The sequence below is a fragment of the Acanthochromis polyacanthus genome, chromosome 11, assembly GCF_021347895.1.
Source record: "Acanthochromis polyacanthus isolate Apoly-LR-REF ecotype Palm Island chromosome 11, KAUST_Apoly_ChrSc, whole genome shotgun sequence".
NCBI classification, from domain to species: Eukaryota; Metazoa; Chordata; class Actinopteri; family Pomacentridae; genus Acanthochromis; species Acanthochromis polyacanthus.
The window spans coordinates 2,023,763-2,049,412 of NC_067123.1; the positions used below are offsets into that span (position 1 = coordinate 2,023,763).

General features: G+C 38.2%; 2 protein-coding genes across 5 annotated transcripts; one reads left to right on the forward strand and one right to left on the reverse strand.

Annotated features, from left to right (window-relative positions):
• Positions 1 to 2,586: 2,586 nt before the first annotated feature.
• Positions 2,587 to 11,466, reverse strand: meaf6 (MYST/Esa1-associated factor 6). 3 transcript variants are annotated; one of them, XM_051955787.1, is made up of 8 exons: positions 11,297 to 11,466; positions 10,579 to 10,694; positions 10,227 to 10,314; positions 9,228 to 9,273; positions 8,946 to 9,138; positions 7,106 to 7,388; positions 3,540 to 3,573; positions 2,587 to 2,905 (listed from the first exon to the last, which is right to left on the reverse strand). In XM_051955787.1, the coding sequence occupies exons 1-7, from the start codon at positions 11,384 to 11,386 to the stop codon at positions 3,568 to 3,570; spliced, it is 822 nt and encodes a 273-aa protein (XP_051811747.1). In that variant the 5' UTR covers positions 11,387 to 11,466; the 3' UTR covers positions 2,587 to 2,905; positions 3,540 to 3,567. The 3 variants fall into 3 exon arrangements, with proteins under 3 accessions (XP_051811747.1, XP_022072410.1, XP_022072411.1); XM_022216718.2 differs by lacking the exon at positions 7,106 to 7,388 and adding an exon at positions 3,922 to 3,951 and having other exon boundaries at positions 11,297 to 11,464; XM_022216719.2 differs by lacking the exon at positions 7,106 to 7,388 and having other exon boundaries at positions 11,297 to 11,464.
• Positions 11,467 to 11,489: 23 nt separating this feature from the next.
• Positions 11,490 to 20,485, forward strand: stpg1 (sperm-tail PG-rich repeat containing 1). Of its 2 annotated transcripts, XM_051955788.1 has the most exons (7): positions 11,490 to 11,624; positions 11,700 to 11,818; positions 12,408 to 12,509; positions 13,245 to 13,419; positions 16,750 to 16,858; positions 17,379 to 17,541; positions 17,659 to 17,775. In XM_051955788.1, the coding sequence occupies exons 1-6, from the start codon at positions 11,594 to 11,596 to the stop codon at positions 17,386 to 17,388; spliced, it is 546 nt and encodes a 181-aa protein (XP_051811748.1). In that variant the 5' UTR covers positions 11,490 to 11,593; the 3' UTR covers positions 17,389 to 17,541; positions 17,659 to 17,775. The 2 variants fall into 2 exon arrangements, with proteins under 2 accessions (XP_051811748.1, XP_022072412.2); XM_022216720.2 differs by lacking the exons at positions 11,490 to 11,624; positions 11,700 to 11,818; positions 12,408 to 12,509; positions 13,245 to 13,419 and adding an exon at positions 20,348 to 20,485 and having other exon boundaries at positions 16,270 to 16,858; positions 17,610 to 17,800.
• The last annotated feature ends 5,165 nt before the right edge of the window (positions 20,486 to 25,650 follow it).

Here is a 25,650-nt window from a genome sequence, read left to right on the forward strand (position 1 = left end):
ATTTAAAAATAGAATATTAGCGATTTTTTGTACTGAAAACGGCTGGAATTGACTGAAGCTTAAAGGGTTAATGCACAGAAATAACGGAAAAATGCTGAGATTTCTGTGAAATAAGGAAACACAGACTTATCTTTAATAAACGGATTAGTTTGTCGTGTTTGTCGCCTCTAAAAGCTCATTTTGTGCTGAAAAAAAATCCTAAAAATGCGAAACATCTGTTTATGTTCCATTTTCTAGAAAACATGAATCTTGTAGTCTTTCTGTAAATTATCTTTAAGTATAAATAAACGACTGAATGAATCAACCTGAAAAGCCTCCTGTAAAAACTGCAGTAGTCGTTTACAGCTGTGTGTTCTGGCGCCACCTGCTGATAAACTGAGACACTGCAGACTGAATAAATACTGCAGCTCGAATTAACATTAAACCACATAGACCAAGCGTGTCCAACATGAGGCCCGTGGACCAAAAGCGGTCCTCCAGAGGGTCCAACATGAGGCCTGTGGTCCAAAAGTGGTCCTCCAGAGGGTCCAACATGAGGCCCGTGGTCCAAAAGTGGTCCTCCAGAGGGTCCAACATGAGGCCTGTGGTCCAAAAGTGGTCCTCCAGAGGGTCCTACATGAGGCCCGTGGTCCAAAAGCGGTCCTCCAGAGGGTCCAACATGAGGCCTGTGGTCCAAAAGTGGTCCTCCAGAGGGTCCAACATGAGGCCTGTGGTCCAAAAGTGGTCCTCCAGAGGGTCCAACATGAGGCCCGTTTGCCAAAAGTGGTCCTCCAGAGGGTCCAACATGAGGCCCGTGGGCCAAAAGCGGTCCTCCAGAGGGTCCAACATGAGGACCAAAAGCGGTCCTCCAGAGGGTCCAACATGAGGCCCGTTTGCCAAAAGTGGTCCTCCAGAGGGTCCAACATGAGGCCCGTGGGCCAAAAGCGGTCCTCCAGAGGGTCCAACATGAGGACCAAAAGCGGTCCTCCAGAGGGTCCAATCCGGTCCTCAAAGTGTAAAAATTCCAGAGAAGACATTAACTACAGATTATAAATTAGTAAAACTATAAATTTAAAATCATTTCTAGACCATGACAAGTTGTTTGGATCAGAAAGTAAAATACTAGATTGTTCTTTGTTTTGTTTCATTTTTGCAATATTTTTGTCTTGTTTTTGTCTTTTGTCATTTTGTGTTTCCTTTTAGTCTTGCTAGTGTTGTCTATTTTTTTTGAGGGGGTTTCTCTCTTTTGTCATTATTTTTGTCTTGTTCGTGTCATTTATGTAACTTTTTTCTCTCATTTTACCAAATTTCCCATTTTGGTTTTGTTTCATGTCGCTTGTCTCATTTTTTTTTGCAGTTTTCTCATTTTAGTGTCTTGTTTTTGGAATATTTCGTCTTTTTTGTGTGACTCTTGTCATTTATTTTATTTTTGTTGTTTTGTGTTTCCTTTACTTGTTTTGTGTATTGTTTTTATCATTTTGTCTCGCTTGTGTTGTTTGTCCATTTTTTCATTTTTTGTCGCTTGTAACTTTTAATCAAATTTTGTCTTTGGTTTTGTGTAGTTTCTCCCACATTTTTGTCCTTTTGTGTTTTGGCTTGCTTGTGTTTTTTTGTCTGAATTTTGTCACCGTTTTGTGCCCCGTTTCTTTCGTTTTGGGTTTTATTTGTATCACTTGTGTTGTTTGTCTATTTTTTTGGTTTTGTTTCTTACTTTTGACATTTTGTTTTGTTTCCCCCGTTTTTTGTAATTTTGTTGTTCATTTTTGTCGTTTTTGGAATTTTTTGTTTTGTTTTTGGTCTTTTTGTCTGACTTTTGTCTCACGTTTTAATCATTTTATTTCTCATTTTTGTCTCATTTGTGTTTTTCGTGATATTTTTGTCATCTTGCGTTTGGCTTTATTCATTATTTTGCGCGTCATTTTTCTCCTTTTTATGTTTTTTTGTCATTTTGTAACATTTGTCTATTTTTTTTTGGCATTTTGCGTCTTATTCTTGTAATATTTTGTCTTCTTCTGTGGTTGTGATCCTCCAGTAAATCCTCCATGGTTCAGTTCCAGGTGACTAAATGTTGTGTTCCTTTGTAGACACTCTGTGATCTGGAAGTTGTAATGTGGAAATGATAAACTGAGGCTGAATGCTGATGAAACTGAATTTATTTTTCTTCATAAATTTCAGGTTGTTCATGATGTTTAGTAAAAAGATAATTCCTTAAATGTGAATATTTCTGCACTAAAACAAAGGAACCATGAGGAGTTGTGGTTATTTACAGGTTATTATGCTGTGGTTTTACTGGTTTTACTGGAGATCAGACTGGACTAGAATGATTTTGACTCCTCTATAATTGGATGAAATCGTCTTTTTAAAAACTAAATCCTGTTCACAGATATTTCAGCGTCTGTCTCCCATCAGATGTGGCTGTTTACTTAAATATTTTCCTGAAAGCGGCTGGGAGCTGCCAGAGGAGAACGCTGCAGTTATTTTCTACTAAAGTAAACACTGATGATGTTTCTGGAGCTCTGTGTGGGAACCGAAGCCGTCGACGGCAGAAACAACGCTCAGGGCATTTATCGTTATCAGCAGACAGAAAGCAGCCGTCATTCCAGAGGCTTCAACTCACAACTTTTTATTATTATGTAGCAAAACAAACGACGTCATAAAAGAACCGGGGGCGTTCTGGGGGTTGGAACGGCCGAGTGACGCTCAACCAAAGCCTTCTGACGACGGGGAACGTGGAAATAAATAGTCTTTATCTGGACTCTATACAGGAAGTTACCGAGGTGATTCTAACCAGAGGAAGCTGGAGGAGGGAATGTTTCAGAGATACACACAGTACAGGAAAGATGACGACAACATAATCAGGAATACAAAGTCCAGGAAGGTTGTGTTCGTCCAGACGGGTCAGGCAGCGCCGTTAGGTGGAATAATCCTGGACAGAAAGAGAAGATGCTGAAATATGACGTTTAGAGCTGCTGGAAGGAGAGGATTAGTTCATTACTTCATCTGATATTTAACCATCAGATGCTTGTTTCAGTCATTTTTAGGTAAAGGAAAGGAAAAATCATGGGAATAAAGACAATTATTACTTTTAGCCCTGGTGGCGCCCTGCGGGTCAAACTGACCCGTTTTAAAGTTTGAAAATATGGAGAGAAAAAATATTTACAGTGAAACTTCTGATGTCCACATTTTCAGCGTTTTTGGGAAACAAAAGAACAAAAACATGAGACAAACGACAAAAAAGCATGACAAAAATTAGACAAAAAAACAGACAAAAAACAAGCCAGACAAAAAGAAAACACAAAATGACAGTAACGTCAGAGAAATGACAAAAGTCAGACAAAAAAACAAAAACGAGACACAAAATTACAAAAATCAGACCCATGACAAGAAACAGAGACAGTTCTGAACATTTCATGGTGGAAAAAATGCTACAAAATATATTTCTTTAAGAACATTCACAGAAAAATCAACCATTTTTTGTGAACTGTTGGTTTTTCTTATATTTTTAAAGACAAAATGATGAAGAAGATGAAAGTAAGACCAGATAAATAGATTCTACTTACAGCTCTGGGCTTCTTGTTGACCTTCATGTCAAACCTGCAACACAAACAGAGCAGCAGCTTCAGGATTTAACCTTTACATCTCTTCTGATGCTTTATGGAGAAGCTGTGCCACTACTGAACCATGGAGAAAAAACACAAGAACTCTACATGACCGACAGCTGCTTCTTGTTCAGATCTTTATCAAACGCTGCTGGAGCTGAGGAGCAAACCGGATGAACGTGAGGCAGAACATGAGCAGGTTCTCTGTTAGCGAGCAGGAGAGGAGCATTCAGGACAGAGGAGGACGTGTCGGACATGCAGGATGGAGACGATCAGCAGGAGGTGGAGGACGGAAGGACGGACAGATGGACAGACAGCAGGCAGAGAAAGAATTCAGACTTACTCAAAGTCATAATCAAACATGGCAGAAGGGCTGAGGGGGGGCAGCGTTAGGGAGGAAGAGCAGCTGTTAGTTCACTAGACACCTGTCCAGAGGTGGAACATCTGGAGCTGAAACATCTGGAGCGCAATGCATTCTGGCACTAAAACATCTGGAGCTAAACGCATTCTGGCACTACTAGGCTTGCGCTAGCCGATCTCCACAGTGCCATTGGCCAACCCGGTCTCACGGGGATTCGTGAAACTGTCACGTAAGTTTTAGTTTCGGTTTCGTGCGCACCAACACGATTTCGTCATGTTTTTCGTGCCGCTCACCACGAAATGTTTTTCGCTGTGGTAATCACATCTGAAAGTGGTTTATACCGGCGGATTCATGACGATCTAAGCTGTCCATCGGCGTATACTGCTTGTGTGATTGCGTTTGCGGCCGCCGGCCATTCTTGAAATTCCTATGCAAATTGGTAAGTGTACCACCGGCTTATGGTTAGGTTATGGTTAGGTTATGGTTAGGGTTTTGGTTAGGGTTATGTTTAGGGACGATGTCATGCAAAATATAGCGTTGGATTCGCCGCGGTTTTACATTAAAAATATAATATACACATTCTTTTGAAATACGTTCTGAGTAGCACGAAAAGTCCGCCGTTTAAAATACATTGGTGCGCATTTCGTGGTGAGCGGCACGAAAAACATGACGAAATCGTGTTGGTGCACACGAAGCCGAAACAAAAATTTACGTGACAGTTTCACGAATCCTCGTGAGATCGGGCTGCATTGGCGCATCGTTTTGCTGGATGGGCAGTCATTCTGAACCGTGTGAGCCACAGTGCCGCTCTATTTTTCTGGTAAAAAGCAACAAAAAAGGGTTCGACTTAGTTTTTCTTCGAAATGCCCGAGCGATAATATAAGAAAAACAAACGTTTTCTCTCGGCAGGCGTCGGGATGGGGTTAACCCCCCGGTCATGACCCGCTCTCACCCAATCACAGAAAAGCATGCTATTTTTACTGCGTGAAATCTCTGAACGGTGTGCCACAAGGCGAGTCATTTGCGATCAGGAAAAGCGAGAAAGAAAGAGGAGGTTTTTGTTGAGTTTATGCTACAGTTGTGAGATATGGTTCATAGTGAGGGTTAAAGAATTGGACATAGGAGGAAAAGAAGGTAAATTGGACATGAAATTAATATTTTTATGGGTCAAAACGTTTTGATCATGAACATGTTTCAGGTACAGGTTTTTAAATGGCCAAATGCATAAATACATGGGAATGTGTCTTCACCCCTGACTGCCTGTTTTTACAAAAAGAACATTAAATTTGGATCTGAAAGTTTAGCAAAATGACATAGACTCACACTTTGTGATGATATTTATGTTCAGGACTTAGAATTAAACATTTCACTGCTCAGAGCAGCTGAGGAGTGTAAAAACGATGAAAATAACAACATACATACGCATAAGTAGAAATATAATAGAACTGTTTAACTGAGCATTTTTTACCTCAAAATGCACCAGAATGCAGGAAAATGACTCCATTTTTTCCGCTATCACTGACACAGAAATTTGTGGCTTTTTGTGGCTCATTGTTATTCTTATGAGTGAGTCACAGTGGCTTTTCATTTTTAAATTCTAGTGCAAGCATAGCACTAAAACATCTGGAGCTAAACATCTGGAGCTAAATGCATTCTGGCACTAAAACATCTGGATCGTTATCGTACCCGAATATTCGGATCCGTTGGTCTGGTCTCCCGGGTCCAAATTTTGCCTTCGTTTTGTCTTCAGTTAAACTGAAGAATTCCCAAACAGCGGAGGTCTTCAGCATCTTGTCTTGTGTTTATGCAACGAAGTGAAGCGTGACGTCAGAGTCTGCAGCCACCCGGCCATTCAGGTGGTGGGAAGAAACAGGAATGGAGGAGCTGAGATGAGCCGAAGAACACGGCGGGATGAGCCGAAGTGGACCGAAGGCGCAGGGAAGAGACGAGTTCCGAATATTTTCGTCTGGGGGGAGGAGGGAGTGATCACACAGACATATGTGTATATGTTTATGTGATCACATGATGAGATGAGCCGATGTGGGCAGAAGGCGGAGGGAAGACAGTAACTCCAAATGTTCCTTCTGCCCGGTAACGTCGGACGAGGGGTGGGGGGTGGCGCCAAATATTCGGATACCAAAATTAATATGTGGATACCGCCATAGCGAACGAATATTCGGTAAAAATAGCACGCTTTTCTGTGATTGGCTGAGAGCGGGTCATGACCGGTTGGGGGGGGGGGGGGGGGGGGGGGCGTGATCAAGATCCAGGTGGCTCCCACCATTTCCGACGCCTGCCGAGAGAAAAAGTTTGTTTTTCTTATACTATCGCTCGGGCGTTTCGAAGAAAAAGTAAGTCGAGCCCTTTTTTGTTGCTTTTTACAAGAAAAATAGAGCGGCACTGTGGCTCACACGGTTCAGAATGACTGCCCATCCAGCAAAACGATGCACCAATGGCACTGTGGAGATCGGCTAGCGCAAGCCTAGGGTGTGTAGCTGATGGATGGATATCAGTCAGTTTTAGTTTAAATTGAGGTCATAAATTCCAATATAAGATCACAAGTCGGAACAGAACAGAACATACAAGCAAATACATCTCATGTTTTAACCCTCCTGTTGTCCTCATTTACAGCCACCAAAAAATACTGTTTCCTTGTTTGGAAACAATCCAAAAATCCAGCAAAAAAATTCCACAAATTTCTGAACATTTTCAAAACCTTCAGAAAGAAAATTCCAATAATTCCCTAAAAGTTTTATTTTAAAAAAAATCCCCCAAATTCAGCAAAAAAATTCTTGTAAATTCTTTTTAAAAAATGAGTAAAGATCTTCCCAAAAAAATCCAAAAAACATCTAAAGTGATTCCATCTACAGTGGGTACGGAAAGTATTCAGACCCCTTGACATTTTTCACTCTCTGTGTCATTACAGCCATTTGCCAAAATCAAAAAAGTTCATTTTATCTCTCATAGTGTGGGAGTCCTTCATGTGTTTTTTCAAACTCTATGCTTTCATGTGTCTTGCACTGAGGAGAGGCTTCCGTCGGGCCACTCTGCCATAAAGCCCCGACTGGTGGAGGGCTGCAGTGATAGTTGACTTTGTGGAACTTTCTCCTATCTCCCGACTGCATCTCTGGAGCTCAGCCACAGTTATCTTTGGCTTCTTCTTTACCTCTCTCACCAAGGCTCTTCTCCCACCATTGCTCAGTTTGGCTGGACGGCCAGGTCTAGGAAGAGTTGAGGTCGTCCCAAACTTCTTCCATTTGAGGATTATGGCGGCCACTGTGCTCTTAGGAACCTTGAGTGCTGCAGAAATTCTTTTGTAACCTTGTCCAGATCTGTGCCTTTCCACAATTCTGTCTCTGAGCTCCTTGGGCAGTTCCTTCGACCTCATGCTTTTCATTTGCTCTGACATGCACTCTGCTGTGTGGAACTTTTTTGATTTTGGCAAATGGCTGCAATGACACAGAGAGTGAAAAATTTCAAAGGGTCTGAATACTTCTGACCATGTGATATTTCAGTTTTTCTTTTTTAATAAATTTGCAAAAATTTCTACATTTCTGTTTTTTTCTGTCAAGATGGGGTGCTGAGTGTACATTAATGAGAAATAAAATGAACTTTTTTGATTTTGGCAAATGGCTGCAATGACACAGAGAGTGAAACATTTCAAAGGGTCTGAATACTTTCCGTACTAGGGCTGCAGCTAACGAAGCCTCGAGTAACCGTCTGAGCACGATACGTCATCAAAAGTGGAAGTGAGCGCGCAATGCAACAGAAATCACCTTCTGACCGGAGCGCGGAACACGGACGGACATCGGTGCGGCATCGTGCATACTATATTATGTATGTACGATTAAGCGTGGATGTCCGCGTTCTATCGTAAACACGGATGTCAGCATTTACTATACAGCTGTATCTAAACGTGGACATCCGCGCTGAATCGTGCATACATAACACATGCACGATGCCGCGCTGATGTCCGTCCGTGTTCCGCGCTCCGGTCAGAAGGTGATTTCTGTTGCATTGCGCGCTCACTTCCACTTTTGATGACGTATCGTGCTCAGACGATTACTCGAGGCTTCGTTAGCTGCAGCCCTATTCCGTACCCACTGTATATCAGTCAAACTTCTGATATTTTCTTTAAGAACATTCACATAAAAACCAACCAAAATCCAGCAAATTTCACTGGATTTTGGTTGATTTTTATGTGAATGTTCTTAAACATTTTTAACATTTTACACCAAAAAATGTTCAAAAATTTCCCAAAAATGTTAAAAATGTGGACATCAGAAGTTTCACTGTGAAAATAGATTTTTTTTCTTCACATTTTTAAACTTTAAAACGGGTCAATTTGACCCACAGGACGACAGGAGGGTTAATTATCAAAAGTTGGTTTCAGCCATTTTTAAGTGAAAAAGACAAAAGAAAAACGACTGCAGTCGACATTTATCAGTTACAGCTGCAGGATGAAGTCCATTAGTGAATCAACAGAAAACTGATCCAACGTTTGGAGAACTGAGCATATGTTTTCATGAGTAAGGACACTTATTATTGTTAAAGTAAGGACAGTAAGTAAATAAGTAGTAGATTACAGGAAAGCTAAATTAGTCCTAATATGTTCCTAAAAGGCTTTTTATTTCAGACAGACAACACCAGAGTGGATAAAAGAAATACAGAGTTTGTGCAGCACTTTCAGCCTAAATACTTTCACATTTGTCCATTATTTACCCGTAAACACAAACTATATGAGGAGTAACTGGAATCCAAGGACACTTTTTGTGTGTCGGGAGGATGCTGCTCCCCCAACCCCCCCAGAACCACCTCAGTATTCTATCATTTTAGTTTAACTTGTAGCCAGACTGGAGGTTGGTGCTGGGAGGAAAATCTGAGCTCACCTGCTGCACGTTTACAGAGGTTTTAATACGGTGTAAACAAATTAACTGATCAGCTGTGAACAGACTCCGCTGAGCATGGATCAGATTTAGGCGCCGGCTGGAGTCTTGATTCTGTACCTGTGTCTGTTCTTGTTCTTCCTCTTCTTGTGGCTGCCGTGGTGGCTGCCCGAGGAGGACGAGGAAGCAGCTTTCTGAGGCTTCAGGTCCTGCAGCGTGGAATCCACGTCCTCCGTGTCCTCCTGGCTCGGCTCGTTCTCCTGGTTCTGAAGGTCCGGAGAGGTGTCGCTCTCGGTGCCGCTGCCGGCTTCGCCTGAAGGGATCCGGACGGCAGCACAAAGTCAGGAATCACCACAGATCACAGAGGAGGAACTTCACCGACGGTGTTCAAAAACTACTCACGCTTCTCATTCATGTGATCCGGAATCCCTCCGAGTGCACAAACCGCCTGGAAGTCAGAGACACGACGTCATTTCTACCAAGTCTGGATTCATTTTGGACCAGTTTTAGTAACTTTGAGCACATCTAGATTGATTTAGGATACATTTTAGTCATTTTTAAGGCTTTTGGAGTCATTTTGTATAAAGCTGAGTCTATGACAGCAACTCACAGCTATATTCTAAACATTTACAGCTTCAGAATGTTGTTGTCAGGTCGACTAGAATGAGTTTTAAAGCTTCAATGCCTTACAAACATGTTATTTTGCCCATTCTGTACATTACTTCAGCTCCTCTTCTCTTCTTCTTAGACATCTCAATCAATTCTGATCAACTTTTGATTCATTTTGGACCACTTTTAGTTATTTGAACCATTTTAAAATTTAGTTCTGACCAACTTTAGTCATTTTTACCAAATGCTGATGGATTTACAACCAATTTTATGACCAAATTTTATTAATTTTGAACCACTTTTAATCATTTTGATACATTTTTGATTGATTTATGATCAGTTTTACAATTTCGGATTAATTTTTTGACAATTCTTCAAAATATTTTAATTATTTTGGACCACTTTTAGACATTTTCATAACATTTAATTTCATTTACAACATTTTTTTTTTAGTTATTTTGGTCTGTTTTAGACATCTAAATAAATTCTGATCAATTTTGATTCAGTTTGGATCAGTTTTAGTATTTTTGAGCAAATTTTGATTTATCTACGATCTATTTTAGTCGTTTGTAACACTTTTGAAATCATTTTGGACAAATCTGAGTCAACTTGGAACGACAGCAACGCACATCTATATTCTAAACATTTACAGCTTCAGAATGTTGTTTTTGGGGGCTACTAGAATGAGTTTTTATGCTTTAATGTCCAGCAAACACTTTGGATGTTGTTTTTATAAAGCAGCAAATGTGACTAAGACATTGTGTAAAACAACCCAACAAACGGACGACTTACTGCGACTGATGTGACGGACGACTTGCTGAACAAACGCTCTGCTTCCTTAAATTTCCTGTTTCTTCTGTCAGTCTTACTGTTGGAGTTCCTGTTAAATGCACAAAATAAATACAGACGATGTTTCGGATACGAAATGCCTGCAAATTCTCATGTTTTGCCTGATTTAAACTTCTACATTTCCATGATTTTGGAAGCATTTTTTTAAGCTTGTAGCAAAACAAATGTTTAAACAACATAAATATATATTTTTACATCTCAACATATTGGACTCATCCCTGTAAAACTCCTCAGTCTTCCACATCTTTGTAAATGCTTTGAATTCCCCGTCACACTGTATTTAGGAGCTGCTTACTTCTGGTTGGTGAGGTATCGGTCCCAGCCTCGGATGATGTTGCCGTACATCTGAGTGTCTTCTAGGTAGCTGCCTTCAAATGCATATATTTGTCTTTCCAAGTTCACCAGCGTCTCCTGTGATAAAAAGAAATCAATCAAATATACTAATGTTAAGACAAAAAAATAACATTAGAGTGTTGCATGTATAAAATCCCTACAACAGTACAACTAAATTCCCAAAATTCAAATATAACTATTGATTTTCAGGTAAAACATAACGATTTTCTGTGTTTATAGTAATTAATATTCGACATGTTTGCCGTTTTTCTGTCTCAGTGTACAGTATAAAGACAACCATGAAGCAACGCGAGATGACGCGAGAACTTTGTCAAACCGGGCGGCCGCTAATACGTACTGATGCTAACTTGCTAGCGTATTTGGTCAACACTACTTTAATAACGCAGCTGAATTATTTTCAAATAAAAATATTCAGAAAGCAAACCAGCAAACACTCATTGTTGTAGTTAACTATAGCCGGTAAAGTCAATAACATTAACAACGCTAATAATGCTACTCGCTAGCCATATTAGCTCTAAGCCACATTGAATGGTAGCCGTTAGCAGCTGCTAGCATTAGCTTAGCCAGGCCTCGGCTAGCAGCCCGCCTTGAATAAATATACCGTTAGCTGAATCTCCAAATGCCGTTCTTATTCTCTAATAAAATCACAATAAACTCACAGCGAGTTCCTGTTTCCTCTTCACCAGCTCCGCCAGCTCCCGGCGGGTGTCCGGGATCTGCGGTGGAGTCGCTTTAGCATGCATCGCCATGACGGATGGAGCTGTGTGGAACAAAACACCGGCGGCGGCTCGGTGAGATCAGACCCCGGTCCGTTAACAGCAGCCGACAGGTGGCGCTGAAGTCTCGCGATGCGATGAATCACGGTGTTTTCACAGCACCATAGCAACTGCGAGAAATCCAAAAGGATACAGATTTTTAACTCTGACTTTACTTTCTGCGAGTTTTTCATGTGAATCATGGGCAACATGCACCGAAGATTAAATAAAAGTGAGTAAAAATTGAAAAATATTTTAATTTACAGGTGAAAATGTGACTTAATGGTTGTTTTTTATGTTTAAACAGATAAGATTCCAGCTGTTTCACCTTCAATACCATCTAAATACCAAACAGTGGTGATAATAAATGATGAAAAGAAGGGATTTTTATCTCAGACCAGGAGGTTTCCTTCACAGCTCTGTCTGGTAGGAACTTTAAATATTAGTCTTTTTACTTATATACAGAGGTGGAAAAAGTTTTGGGACAGCTCATACATTTGTGAAATATTGCATTAAGAATCACTCTGAGGTCTTCAAGTGTAATTTCTTAGTAAACAAATCCTTAAAAATCCCGATTGTTCTATAAAAATAAGATATTTTGAGCATTTGGTAGAATTTAGTTTAGTTATTGTTTTTCTTGTAAACAATAAACAAAAATAATATTAATTTGTATTTGTTTGTGTCTGTATGATGCAGCACACCTTTAGAAATACAAAAAAGATGCTTCCACAATTATTTCATGATAATATTTGAGATTGTGTACAAATTTAAACTGTTTTCATCACTGTATAATCTGTGCAATAAAAGGACTTTATCAGAATTTTCTCTTTGTAAAAAACTAAATCATTGATATACGCACTATTTTTATTTCAGAGCTATTGCTAATGTATATTTTGGTCTATTTTATACTTTATTCCTAAAATGTTTGCACTGTCTTTGCTGCTGTGAGATGAATAAAGGCTTATTATCATTAAAAACTGTTAATACAACGTGAACACATGATGCTGTGATTCAGAGTGACGCTCCAGGACCAGGCAGCTACGGATGTGTTTCCAGCGCTGAGGTCTGCAGTCCGTCCTTCTCCAAGAAAGGAACCAGCGGCTTCGTTGCATCAAAGGTCAGGATTCACATTATGACATTATCGAGTCTAAATATTCAATAATCATTACTGTCGCTGTTGATGCTCAATCTGTGGATCAGTGGTCTGGTCTCCATTTTAAAGTCATTTTGGACAGATTTCAAGATATTTCTGGGTCAATTTGGATTTTTTTTTTTGTCATTTTGGACAAATTTGAATACTTCTGGGAAAATTTTAAGCCATTTTGGAAAATTGGACAAATTTTGAGTAATTTTGAACCAATTCTTAGTCACTTTGGACCAATTTTTTAATCATTTTTGACTATTTTTTGGCCATTTTGGAAAATGTTTAGTTATTGTAGACAACTTTTTAGTCATTTTGGACAAATTTTGAATCAATTTGGACCAATTTTTCAGTCATTTTTGGACTATTTTTTTCGTCATTTGGGACAAATTTGAATCCTTTCGGACAAATTTTGAGTAATTTTCAACCACTTTTTAATCAAATCCATACATCCAGACTATAAGCTGTATCACTGCCAAAATCTAATCACTTGGTCCTTGTGTCATTTCTGAGCTTCACTGAAGATTCCATCCAAATCTGTTTTTGACTAAAGTTGCTGACAGACAGACGGACTGACAGACAGACAGACAGACAAATCGTCACATAACTCCACCGTGTTCTTTGGTGGAGGAATAATAAAGAGGTTAACGAGTTAAAACACTTTAACTGGTGCTTCCTTAAATCATTTTTCTCTCGTTGTTTCTTGACCAGACGACCAGAAACTTTCAGAAAAACTCCCCCGGACCGAACGAATACAACCTGCAGAGTTCGTTGATAAAGAAGAGCGACTTCAACGCCGGAGCCTCCAGAGTTTTCAGACTTCCTGTCGCCGTTCAGATCGAAGGTCCCAAAGATCCAACTCCGGCTCCGAACCAGTACCATATAGGTAGAGGATTACAGAGGCAGGTCTGATCTCTGACGACTTCAACTGGAGAAATATCAACGTTTCATCATTTCTAACTGGAAGTTCTGCAGCAGAATTCTGTTTTGTGAAATTACACATAAAATGGTGAAAAGGTTTACCAGTTAACCTAAAAAAAAACCTGTAAATAATGTCCACATAATTTTTTTTTTTTTACAAATTTCAATTAATTGTTTTTCAACAGGCTGCACAGTGCCATAGTGGTTAGCACTTTGGCCTTGCAGCAAGAAGATCCCCGGTTCAAATCCCAGCCTGGACCTGGGATCTTTCTGCATGGAGTTTGCATGTTCTCCCTGTGCATGCGTGGGTTTTCTCCGGGTACTCCGGCTTCCTCCCACAGTCCAAAAACATGCTGAGGTTAATTGGTTACTCTAAATTGTCCGTAGGTGTGAATGTGAGTGTGATTGTGTGTCTGTATATGTAGCCCTGTGACAGACTGGTGACCTGTCCAGGGTGTCCTCTGTCTTCACCCGAGTCAGCTGGGATAGACTCCAGCACCCCCCATGACCCTAGTGAGGATAAAGCGGTGTATAGAGGATGGATGGATGTTTTTCAACATATGACCATAAAATTATACTATTTTACTGTATTTGAATCTTCTATTAAATATTTAATAATAAAAAAATATTTACAGAACAGATGAATGCCGTTATTACCATTGAAAAATGTTAGGTGATTTAAAAAAATAATAAAATAAAAAAAATTCACCATTTTAAAATCAATAATATTTTTTTCTTTATAATAATGGCAAAAAACATTTTTCCTGTTTTGTTAAATTCCAGCAAATATCCAGAATTCAGAAAATAAATTCACAGACAAAGTGCAAAAAAATCTGTATTTTAATAAATATTAATCTGTTTTTTTACAACATTTTGTCCATAAAATTACACAGTTTTACCGTCATTAAATCTGCTACAAAATCTTATTATTCTGCAGATATTTTGCATTATTTGAGAGAAATATATATATGTATATACACACGTGGACAAAATTGTTGGTACCCCTCAGTTAAAGAAGGAAAAACCCACAATTCTCACTGAAATCACTTGAAACTCACAAAAGTAACAATAAATAAAAATTTATTGAAAATTAAATAATCAAAATCAGCCATCACTTTTGAATTGTTGATTAACATAATTATTTAAAAAAACAAACTAATGAAATAGGGCTGGACAAAAATGATGGTACCCATAACTTAATATTTTGTTGCACAACCTTTTGAGGCAATCACTGCAATTAAACGATTTCTGTATTTGTCAATGAGCGTTCTGCAGCTGTCAACAGGTATTTTGGCCCACTCCTCATGAGCAAACAGCTCCAGTTGTCTCAGGTTTGATGGGTGTCTTCTCCAAATGGCATGTTTCAGCTCCTTCCACATATGTTCAATGGGATTCAGATCTGGGCTCATAGAAGGCCACTTTAGAATAGTCCAACGCTTTTCTCTCAGCCATTCTTGGGTGTTTTTGGCTGTGTGTTTTGGATGGTTGTCCTGTTGGAAGACCCATGACCTGCGACTGAGACCAAGCTTTCTGACACTAGGCAGCACATTTCTCTCCAGAATGCCTTGATAGTCTTCAGATTTCATCGTACCTTGCACACTTTCAAGACACCCTGTGCCAGATGCAGCAAAGCAGCCCCAAAACATTACTGAGCCTCCTCCATGTTTCACCGTAGGGACAGTGTTCTTTTCTTCGTATGCTTGGTTTTTGAGTCTATGAACATAGAGTTGATGTGCCTTACCAAAAAGCTCCAGTTTGGTCTCATCTGTCCAAAGGACATTCTCCCAGAAGCTTTGTGGCTTGTCAACATGCATTTTTGCAAATTCCAGTCTGGCTTTTTTATGAGTTTTTTTCAGCAGTGGTGTCCTCCTTGGTCGTCTCCCATGAAGTCCACTTTGGCTCAAACAACGACGAATGGTGCGATCTGACACTGATGTACCTTGGCCTTGGAGTTCACCTTTAATTTCTTTGGAGGTTGCTCTGGGCTCTTTGGATACAATTCCAACGATCCGTCTCTTCAATTTGTCATCAATTTTCCTCTTGCGGCCACGTCCAGGGAGGTTGGCTACTGTCCCGTGGGTCTTGAACTTCTGAATAATATGAGCCACTGTTGTCACAGGAACTTCAAGCTGTTTAGAGATGGTCTTATAGCCTTTACCTTTAAGATGTTTGTCTATCATTTTTTTTCGGATGTCCTGGGACAATTCTCTCCTTCGCTTTCTGTTGTCCATGTTCAGTGTGGTACACACCTTTTCACCAAACAGCAGGGTGACTACTTGTCTCCCTTTAAATAGGCAGACTGACTGATTATGAGTTTGGAAACACCTGTGACATCAATTAAATGACACACCTGAGTTAATCATGTCACTCTGGTCAAATAGTTTTCAATCTTTTATAGAGGTACCATCATTTTTGTCCAGGCCTGTTTCATTAGTTTGTTTTTTTAAATAATTATGTTAATCAACAATTCAAAAGTAATGGCTGTTTTTGATTATTTAATTTTCAATAAATTTTTATTTATTGTTACTTTTGTGAGTTTCAAGTGATTTCAGTGAGAATTGTGGGTTTTTCCTTCTTTAACTGAGGGGTACCAACAATTTTGTCCACGTGTGTATATATATATATATATATATATATATATATATATTAAAGATTTTAAAATGGTTATTTTTTATTTTTTCCCAACTGTTGTTTTACAGTTAGAAAAGAGTAATTTTTTTATTATTATTGAAGTAAAATCAATAATAATTGCATGTTGAACAATATTCTTATTTTTATTCTTATTCTTCTTCTTCTTCTTATTATTATTATTATCCATAACAATAATAATAATAATACATTTTTTAAAGTGCCTTTCAAGGAACTCAAGGACACTTTACAAAGACATAAAACTCGACAACAATAATTTAAAACTATACAATAAAAATATCAATAAAAAGAATAAAACAAAGAACAACAAAGAGGTGTGGCACAACAGGTCATAATGTTCACATAAAAAGTCTGTATTTTAATAAATATTAGTCTGTTCTTTGTACAATTCTACAATTTAATTTAGCAGACGCTTTTGTCCAAAGCGACGTACAACACAAGCATGTGACTGTAAAATTTGATCTAAACCAGTAATGAGGACAACGGGAGGGTCAGATAGAGAAATCTGTGTTTCTACAATTATGAATTAGTTCTTTTCATCAGATAATAATGTGTTTTTGTTTTATTTTTCTGTCACCTTTGCTTTGTTTGCTGGATTTTCATTTTTTCTATTTTACAGTTGATGCTGGTTCTTCTGTGTGTCCAGGTGGGTTCTGTAAACACGGTGAGGTTCTCCTCAGTTGCTGGAACGTCATCTTTCCTCTCAAAAACATCTCGAGACTCGACCTTCCCAAACAGGAACGTTCCGTCACCAGGTAGAGAACATTTCTCTATTTAACCCTCCTGTTGTCTTCATTTACAGGCACCAAAAAAATATTGTTTCCTTGTCTGAAAAAAATCCAAAAATTAAAAAAAAAAATCCCCAAATTTCTGAAAATTTGCAAAAACCTTCAGGAAGAAAATTCCTTAAAAGTTTTACTTTGAAAAAAATGTGTAAGTTTATCAAGAAAATTCTTGTAATAAAAAATACAAATACAAATATTCAGAAAAAATCAACCAAAATCCAGCGAATTTCACTGGATTTTGGCTGATTTTTTGTGAATGTTCTTAAGAAACATTTTTCACATTTCTTTTTTCAACCAAAGATGTTCAAAGATTTCCCAAAAATGTTGAAAATGTGGACATCAGACGTTTCACTGTGAAAACAAACTTTTTTTTTAAAACATTTTCAAACTTTAGAACGGGTCACTTTTGCCCTGCAGGATGACACCAGGGTTAAAGTTTGAGATTTATTCTCTCTCCTTTGTCTAATCTTCCGTCCTGAACCTCCTGAAGGCCGCTATGAGGTGAGCAGCAGTCTGATCCAGAGCGGCTCCAGAGCTCTTCTATCGCCGTTTAGATCTAAAACCCAGAGGAGTTCTGCTGCCGTGGACAAAGGAGGACCAGGACCAGGAGCCTACAGCCCTCATCAGGCTCCGGTCAAGAGAACCGTCCTGCCGTGAGTTAACACTGAACATCTGTGTCTCCAGGGTTTTTATCCTCATTAAAGGTTGGCTGTGTTTAAAGGAGGAGGCATTACCTGGCCTTATCAGCTCCTCCTCTGGTGGTTCCTAAGGACCCCCCTCCACCAGGACCAGGTCAGTACGACATCAGGGATCATAAGCCAACATCCAAACGTTTGAGGCCAACGGCGGCATTCGCATCCAGAACCCAGCGAATACCTCAAACCTCTGGAGCTGAGATGATCCCAGGACCAGGTAGAGAAAATACACTAAATAATATCTCAAATACAGTGCCTTGTGAAAGTATTCGGCCCCCTTGAACTTTTCAACCTTTCACCACATTTCAGGCTTCAAACATAAAGATATAAAATTTTAATTTTTTGTCAATAATCAACAAGTGGGACACAATCATGAAGTGGAACTAAATTTATTGGATATTTTAAACTTTTTTTTCAAATAAAAACCTGAAAAGTGGGGCGTCCAATATTATTCGGCCCCCTTGCATTAATACTTTGTAGCGCCACCTTTTGCTGCAATTACAGCTGCAAGTCTCTTGGGGTATGTCTCTATCAGTTTTGCACATCCAGAGACTGAAATTCTTGCCCATTCTTCCTTGTAAAACAGCTGGAGCTCAGTGAGGTTGGATGGAGAGCGTTTGTGAACAGCAGTCTTCAGCTCTGCCCACAGATTCTCCATTGGATTCAGGTCTGGACTTTGACTTGGCCATTCTAACACCTGGATACGTTTATTTGTGAACCATTCCATTGTAGATTTGGCTTTATGTTTTGGATCATTGTCCTGTTGGAAGACAAATCTCCGTCCCAGTCTCAGGTCTTTTGCAGACTCCAACAGGTTTTCTTCCAGAATGCTCCTGTATTTGGCTCCATTCATCTTCCCATCAGTTTTAACCATCTTCCCTGTCCCTGCTGAAGAAAAGCAGGCCCAAACCATGAGGCTGCCACCACCATGTTTGACAGTGGGGATGGTGTGTTCAGGGTGATGAGCTGTGTTGCTTTTACGCCAAACATATGGTTTTGCATTGTGGCCAAAAAGTTGGATTTTGGTTTCATCTGACCAGAGCACCTTCTTCCACATGTTTGCTGTGTCTCCCAGGTGGCTTGTGGCAAACTTCAAACCAGACTTTTTATGGATATCTTTGAGAAATGGCTTTCTTCTTGCCACTCTTCCATAAAGGCCAGATTTGTGCAGTGTACGACTGATTGTTGTCCTATGGACAGACTCTCCCACCTCAGCTGTAGATCTCTGCAGTTCATCCAGAGTGATCATGGGCCTCTTGGCTGCATCTCTGATCAGTCTTCTCCTTGTTCCAGGTGAAAGTTTAGAGGGACGGCCGGGTCTTGGTAGATTTGCAGTGGTCTGATACTCCTTCCATTTCAATATGATTGCTTGCACAGTGCTCCTTGAGATGTTTAAAGCTTGGGAAATCTTTTTGTATCCAAATCCGGCTTTAAACTTCTCCACAACAGTATCTGGGACCTGCCTGGTGTGTTCCTTGGTCTTCATGATGCTCTCTGCACTTTAAACAGAACCCTGAGACTATCACAGAGCAGGTGCATTTATACGGAGACTTGATTACACACAGGTGGATTCTATTTATCATCATCAGTCATTTAGGACAACATTGGATCATTCAGAGATCCTCACTGAACTTCTGGAGTGAGTTTGCTGCACTGAAAGTAAAGGGGCCCAATAATATTGCACGCCCCACTTTTCAGTTTTTTATTTGTTAAAAAAGTATAAAATATCCAATAAATTTCGTTCCACTTCACGATTGTGTCCCACTTGTTGTTGATTCTTGACAAAAAATTACAATTTTATATTTTTATGTTTGAAGCCTGAAATGTGGCGAAAGGTTGAAAAGTTCAAGGGGGCCGAATACTTTCACAAGGCCTGTATCTTCAATTAACACAGAGATTGGGACCTGATGGGCTGATAGAAATATTTATATCCCAACTTTAGTCGTCTACAGTCAGGATTATGTGATATCTAACAGAATAATTATGAGTTTAAAACAGAAAAAATGGATTTTTTACTTTTAATAATTACAGCGCAGAGAAGTCAAACTGATCCTAGTCCAGGTTCCACATCCATCCAGTCTGAGCTCCAGTGAACCGGACCAGTAGAACCAGTAGAACCAGTAACACCACAGCACAATAACCTCTAAATAATTTCTAAATTATCATTAATCAATGAACACGACTAAATTACTGGACAATTGTTTCGATAATCAATTAATGAGTATTTGTTTACATAATATTGAAAAAAGTCTAATTTCTCTGATTGCTACTCTTTAAATGTGAATATTTTCTGATTTCTTCCCTCTTCTATGTCAGTAAAGTGATTATTTTTGGAGAAACAAAATGTTCTTTTTACATTTGTCTTACATTTTAAGACTGATTTTCATTGACAACAGTGAAGGGAGGATGGACGGGTGGATTGTTGCCCCTAAAATGTGAATGTTTTGTGGTTTCTGTCCTCCTCTATGACAGTAAACTAAAGATATTTGGACAAAATTTGTCATCCTGGACTTGCACCAGTTTCTGACATTTCATGGACCAAACAACTAATTAATGAATCCAGTAAATAATCAATAGATAAATCAACAGTGATTATAAAAGTCAATCTGAGTCAAAGCTTTTCCTCTTTTGTTTTCTGTGCCTGCATTTATGTGGGTGAAATTTAATTCTCCATGTTTTTACCCACCATAAATCCTTAGAGAGTTTTGTAGTTGCTCTTATTAATAATTATTGAAGTGTTAAGTTGAGTTTTGTGTCTTTGCAGGTTTCTATGATCCTCAGCTTCAGTCCAAACAGTCGTTCTTTTACAACGATTCCAGAGTCTGGTTACCGGCTTGAAGCTTCCAGCAGCTCAACGTTTAATCATCAGAAGAATAAACTTTATTTCTGTAGAACCTCTAAACACCGAGTTATGAGCTGCTTTAGAGAACAACAACCATACACTGTGTTAGACAGGAGAAAACACTGATAAAGATGTTTAAAAGAGCAACACCAGCATCAGAACAAGATAGAACTTCAGGTCTGATTTTAAAAACTCCTGGAACTCGAGATAATAAACCCTTTAAAACTGTAATAAAAGCTGAAGATTATGGCCTTGAAAATGAAAAATAGTACAATATTTTTTAGATTTAAAAAAAATCAAATTTTTCGACAATTTTGAGTCATTTTGGACAAACTGAGCAAGACTTGTCTGGTCAAACTTTAACATCTGGACCTCTATTAATATCTAGACCTCTATGATTCAAGATTCAAGAGTTTTATTGTCACATACTAGAAACTACATGAAGCAATTACTGGCAGTGAAATACTTGTTATGAACACCAACATCTAGACCTCTATGAACACCTAGACCTCTATGAACATCTAGACCTCTATGAACACCTAGACCTCTATGAAAGTCTAGACCTCTATGAACACCTAGACCTCTATGAAAGTCTAGACCTCTATGAACATCTAGACCTCCATGAACACCTAGACCTCTATGAACATCTAGACCTCTATGAACATCTAGACCTCCATGAACACCTGGACCTCTATGAAAGTCTAGACCTCTATGAACATCTAGACCTCTATGAACATCTAGACCTCTATGAAAGTCTAGACCTCTATGAACATCTAGACCTCCATGAACACCTAGACCTCTATGAACATCTAGACCTCTATGAACATCTAGACCTCTATGAACACCTAGACCTCTATGAACATCTAGACCTCTATGAACATCTAGACCTCTATGAACACCTAGACCTCTATGAACATCTAGACCTCTATGAACATCTAGACCTCTGTGAACACCTAGACCTCTATGAACATCTAGACCTCTATGAACATCTAGACCTCTATGAACACCTAGACCTCCATGAACACCTAGACCTCTATGAACATCTAGACCTCTATGAACATCTAGACCTCCACGAACACCAACATCTAGACCTCTATGAACATCTAGACCTCTATGAACATCTAGACCTCTATGAACACCTAGACCTCCATGAACACCTAGACCTCTATGAACATCTAGACCTCTATGAACATCTAGACCTCCACGAACACCAACATCTAGACCTCTATGAACTCCAGGTTCTGGTTCCTACCAATGAGTCCACATCAACATTTAGTCTAAACATCTAAAATCTGGAACCTTGTCTGGTCAAACTTTCCTCACATCACTTCCTACTGATGTTAGAACCTCAAAGGTTGGAGAATTGTGGACCAAAGACTGGATTTTAGTAGAAACATCCATCCATAGATACAAACACTAACAGGAACTTTATGGAGACACTAGACCATCTTAGAGTGAAACATATTGAACTTTTTCTGTTTCTATAGCTAATAATTGCTCATTATTGTTATCTTTCACAGTTTTGAGCAAATCTGCACAAACTTTATTTAATTTCAGACATGTTTAAAGTCAATTTGAACAGTTTAAAGTCAATTTGAACAGTTTAAAGTCATTTTGGACAGTTTAAAGTCATTTTGGACAGTTTAAAGTCATTTTGGACAGTTTAAAGTCAATTTGGAGAGTTTAAAGTCATGTTTTTTTAAAAATCTACAACGCTAAAAGCAGTCAGGGTCCGTTGTCAGAGCAGATCAGCTGCTTCAGTCTAACTTTACTGCTGCAGCTTCATGTCTGAACTCGTCTGCAGCTGAACAAGACGCTTAGAAAAGCTCCATAAAAACACAGAGGCATAAAGGTAATGATCCTCCTGGAAGACCGTCTGGATCCTGGAAGACCGTCTGGATCCTGGAAGACCGTCTGACCCCCCAGCAGACAGAAGAAAAAACTCCCCATCGTTGAGCGTCAGTTTCAGAACAACTGTGTGGAGCTAAGAGTCTGGATTTCCCTCCAGCTGCTGCAGTTGGTGTTTTTATCGACAGCAGGAGGAAGAAAAATCTGCAGCTGATGGAGTTCATCCTGAAATAAACCGTTTCCATGACTACACTGTGGCTCCATGTTTGATTTCTGCTTTAGGTTCTTGAAGACGTTTAAATTTTCTCCACGTCCAATTTTCATTCTAAAATTAAATTTGGAAAATGTGCATTTAATGGCCTCCCTCTCTAGTCTCTTTCAGAGGAGTCATAGAGTCTTGGTGGCCTCCCTCTCTAGTCTCTCAGGTCTTGAGGACGTCCTGCTCTAGTCAGATCTATTCATGTTCCATCTTCCTTCCATTTCTTCATGATGGATTTAACTGGACTCCAGGAGATCTTCAGGAACTTTAAATGTTCTTGTATCGTCCTGACTGATGCTTTTCTACAACCTTTCCTCAGAGTTTCTTAGTTCTTCAGTCTTCATGGTGTATTTATCCTCCAATCACTGACCTCAGATCAGCTTTATTTCTTTAACTGGTGACTTCTAGACCCAACCTGCTGCTCTGAGTTCAGTCCCTTACTTTATATCTGTGATTTTCTGGTGTTACTTTGCAGAAATCTGTTTTCACTTTGACTGTTTTTAGTAAATTCTGTCCAGAATCAAACTGATCCTGACTGAACGTTGAAGAGCAGTGAAAGGATCAGCCTTCATAAATAGAGTTTCTATTGTGTGTCTGAGGGCGTAGATCAGGTCTTCTCCTCTGGAACATGTGATAAGTATCTGACTAACGGAGGCCTCATGTCCACTCGGTCACATTGCTCACATTCAGAGTCTCTCCACCCTCCAGCAGTTGGCAGAGTTTGATCAGCTGTTGGTGCTGAAGCTCCGACCGACCGGCAGCTGGAGGATAAATCTGATAATGACTCATTCTCTGAACGTTCCTGGAGCTCAGTGACGACGGAAACGTGGACGGAGACGCTACATAAGAGGCTAGAATAAAGAACAAAACCAGAGACTAGAATAAAAAACAGACATTAAAACCAGAGGCTAGAATAAAGAACAAAACCAGAGACTAGAATAAAGAACAGACAGTAAAACTGGAGCTGATCTGTTGGGTTTTATTCACAAAAGTCTAAATTTTTGCTCCAAACGTTTCTCATTAATCTACACATCTGGCCTTAATGATGTCATATTTTAGATCATTTCTATAGTGTTTTTTTTCAGTACTAACATGATTTTAAACATTAAAAAAGTGGCAGAAAAACATGTTAAAAAATGTTGTAAAAATATAAAATTGAAAACATCAAAATTACAAAAAACAATTTAATTTTATTCAAGTTATTTTTACTTTATTTTATTTCACTTAGTTCAGTTTGATTTAGTTTTGTTTACTTTACCTTATTTTTATTTTATTTTTCTTAGTTTACTTTAATTTAGTTTTGTCTAATTATTTTTAAATTTCTTTAATTTAAAAACATTTTATTTTGTTTATCATCGCCTAATAACTATATAAAGACCCTAAACTAAATTTTATTTCATTGTATTTTATTTTTATGTTTTATTTTATTTAGTTTAGTTTAACCAGTTGAATTTTATTTTATTTTATTTTAATCAAATAAAATTTTACTAATTTTAATTATTTTATTTCAGTTAATGAAATTTATTTTTACTCAATTTATTTTAATTTAATTTAATCAAATGCATTTTATTCAGCTTAATTTTTATTTTAATTAATCTAATTTTATTTTACTTAGTTAATTTTCTTTTGATTTAATTTAATCAAATGTATTTTTTCTCAGTTTATTTTATTTTAATTTTAATTAATCTAATTTTATTTTACTCAGTTCATTTTATTTTAATTTGATCAAATTTAATTTTACTCAGTTGAATTCATTTGAAAGTTTCCAGCTGATCAGAACCATCAACAGATCCGGATCAATAACTGAGCAGCGTCTCTGTCAGCTGATCGATCAGTTGATTGATCAGATTTCCAGATGATCACAGATATTTTTAGCTCCACGCTTTAATGATTTCTTCACATCAGAGCAGCAATAATCTGCTTAAACGTCTTTATAATAAAAGGTTTTGTTGTTTTCCTGAAGCTCCAGCTGATAAATTCTGATGTTTGGATCCAGAAGAGGCTCGTCAATATTTCATCTCCTTCAAACATTTCAAGGCCTTTTAGCTTCTCAGAGCAGCTCTGATGTTAAATCAGACCTTATTTCTGCAGAAAACACAGATTTTCACTCAGGAAGGAAATGGAATCACTTCATGTAAAATTAATCAGAAATTTTAATTCGAATGGACAAAAAAGGCTACAATTCTGACCAGGCTACACTGTAAAAAATAATAAAATAAAATAAAATCTGTTCCAGAAAAAACACATTTATAAACTGTGTATTCTGTCTAATAACCATACAACGACTCCTAAATTAAATTTTATTTTACTTTTTATTTTATTTTACTCAATTTATATTATTTATTTATTTAATTTTACTTTATTTAGATTTTTTGTTGAAATAAATACAATAAATTAAAATGAATAATTATATTTCAATTCATGTTAATTATTGATAAAATTATTTAAATTTCTTAATATTTTAATATTACAACATTTAAAAACTCTAAAAATTGTGAAAATACCAGCAAAGAACTGTGAAGTGATTTTATATTTTTATCTGATTTAAATGCAGTAAAACTCTTTCATTTTGTGGTAAAACATTATAAAAGAACAAATTACTATAGTTTTTATTTTAACTTTTTTATTTATGCGTTTTTAGATTATAAACAGTTTCAGTCTGTTTTCTTTTTTTTTTACAGTCAGCGTGTAAATTAATATTTTTGTTGAGTTTTCTAGACATTTCCTGAAAGGGGAGAGGCTGGAAGCAGACGGGTTCATCCTCTTCCATCTCCCATCCTTCCTCCCCCGTATGATCTCATTGACTCACCCTTTCACTCCCTTCCCTCGCCTTCACCTGACTTTTATCCGTCTTTACTGTCTTCAGTATTCAGAGGAATTATGTCCATATTGGGAGAATTCTGCACCTCACGACTTACAGCTTCATGCAGAAAAGGTGGAAAGCGTGTTGGATCCAGCGTGAGTCATGCAGTAACCTGAGCATAGCAGACATACTGAAGGAAGAATGGATTTAAATTAAGCTGGCAAAAAACTGAAATATTGAACACAATCCAGAGTTTTCCAACAGTTTTCTGGGTTGTACAGCATCCTGAGAATAAAGGTGATGAGGAATGGAGGA

Coding starts and splice junctions, on each gene's coding strand:
- meaf6 (XM_051955787.1), bottom strand. CDS start 11,386: ATGGCGATGCATGCTAAAGCGACTCCACCGCAGATCCCGGACACCCGC. Junction 9,274..10,226: donor CGTCCGTCACATCAGTCGCA/GTAAGTCGTCCG, acceptor TCTGACTTCCAG/GCGGTTTGTGCACTCGGAGG. Junction 9,139..9,227: donor GGATCACATGAATGAGAAGC/GTGAGTAGTTTT, acceptor GGATCCCTTCAG/GCGAAGCCGGCAGCGGCACC.
- stpg1 (XM_022216720.2), top strand. CDS start 16,726: ATGCTGGTTCTTCTGTGTGTCCAGGTGGGTTCTGTAAACACGGTGAGG. Junction 16,859..17,378: donor CAGGAACGTTCCGTCACCAG/GTAGAGAACATT, acceptor AACCTCCTGAAG/GCCGCTATGAGGTGAGCAGC. Junction 17,542..17,609: donor GTCAAGAGAACCGTCCTGCC/GTGAGTTAACAC, acceptor CTGTGTTTAAAG/GAGGAGGCATTACCTGGCCT.